Source organism: Haliaeetus leucocephalus, unplaced genomic scaffold (assembly GCF_000737465.1).
Source record: "Haliaeetus leucocephalus isolate CR32 unplaced genomic scaffold, Haliaeetus_leucocephalus-4.0 Scaffold144, whole genome shotgun sequence".
In the NCBI taxonomy this organism is placed as follows: domain Eukaryota; kingdom Metazoa; phylum Chordata; class Aves; order Accipitriformes; family Accipitridae; genus Haliaeetus; species Haliaeetus leucocephalus.
This window is the reverse complement of record NW_010972580.1, coordinates 899,889-901,237: the sequence shown is the minus strand read 5'-3', so window position 1 is coordinate 901,237 and position 1,349 is coordinate 899,889. Positions and strand designations below refer to the sequence as shown.

Genomic DNA, 1,349 nt, shown 5'->3' with positions numbered 1-1,349 from the left:
GCACGTGGGTGGGCCTGGGGGGGGACACACAGGGGATATGGAGGTCCCTCACCCCATTCCCACTCTCCGCAGCCCCTCGTGCTGTCCCTTGTCCCGACGGACGGTCCGAGTGTCCCGATGATGCCACCTGCTGCATGACGACGAATGGCACCTGGGGGTGCTGCCCCATGCCCCAGGTACGGGGGGGCAGGGGGGGATGACATGGGGACATTTGCGGGGGACATCATGAAGCCACGGCTGTGACGAGTGGGTCTGGTGCCCGCAGGCCTCATGTTGTGCCGACAAGGTGCACTGCTGTCCCCACACCACCATCTGTGACCTGGCCCACGGGCGCTGCCTGTCACCCACTGGTGACGGTGACATCCCCCTGGGCACCGCCTTCCCCGCCTGGAAGCGTCAGCCTCCAGCACCAGGTAAGGGGTGTCCCCCTCGGGGTGGTAGGGTGCCCTTGCTGTCCCCACAGAGGGGACACAGAAGTGGGGAGGGGGCACGGTGACACTGTGTGTGTGTGTCCTCTGCAGTCGCTTTGCACGAGGTGCTGTGCCCCGACGGCCACTCGGCATGTCCCGACGGTGCTACCTGCTGCCAGCTGTCCTCGGCGCAGTATGGCTGCTGTCCCCTGCAAAACGTGAGTGCTGGCCCCATGCCGGGCACCCTGTGCTGGGCACCGTCCACCGGGCACCCTGTACCAAGCACCCTACACCAGCCACCCCCTGCTGGGCACCCCATGCTAGGCAGCCTGTCCCAAACGTCCTATGCCAGACACCCCGTGCCCACCAACCCACAGCAGGCACCCCATACCAAGGACTCCATGCCGGGCACCCGGCACTGAGCACCCCATGCCCAGCACCCTGTATCAGGCGCTGTGTCCCAAGCACCCCATGCCAGCTACCCCATACTGGCCACCCCACGGCAGCTGCCCTGTACTGGCAGCCCATACTGAGCGCCCCACACCAGGCACCCTGTCCTGAGCATCCCATGTTGGGCACCCTGCGCTGAGCACCACATGCCAGGCACCCAGTACCGTACACCCCATGCCAGGTGCCCCGTACAAGCAGCCCATACTGAGCACCCTGCACCAGGCACCCCATGCTGAGTACCCTGTCCCAGGCACCCTGTCCCAGTCACCCCCCACACTGGCAGCCCACCCTGTCCTTGTCACCGCTGGGACCCCCTGGGTGGGCAGGGCGGGCAGGGGTCTGGCAGACACCGACGGTGGGCTCTCCCCTGCGCAGGCGGTGTGCTGCAGTGATGGGCAGCACTGCTGCCCGCAAGGCACTGTCTGCGACCTGGAGCGCTCCACGTGCACGTCAGAACGGTCCCTGGCATCCCTCCCCAAAGGTGAGGAC

General features: G+C 66.9%; 1 protein-coding gene across 1 annotated transcript in view; it reads left to right on the top strand.

Moving 5' to 3' along the window:
- The window catches only part of TMEM98 (transmembrane protein 98), a 14,265-nt gene that overhangs the window by 5,500 nt on the left and 7,416 nt on the right, over window positions 1–1,349 (top strand). The window contains exons 8-11 of the mRNA XM_010561443.1: window positions 33–176; window positions 266–413; window positions 522–628; window positions 1,236–1,341. Coding sequence (XP_010559745.1) covers window positions 33–176; window positions 266–413; window positions 522–628; window positions 1,236–1,341 — 505 coding nt within the window. The remainder of the gene's footprint in view (window positions 1–32; window positions 177–265; window positions 414–521; window positions 629–1,235; window positions 1,342–1,349) is intronic.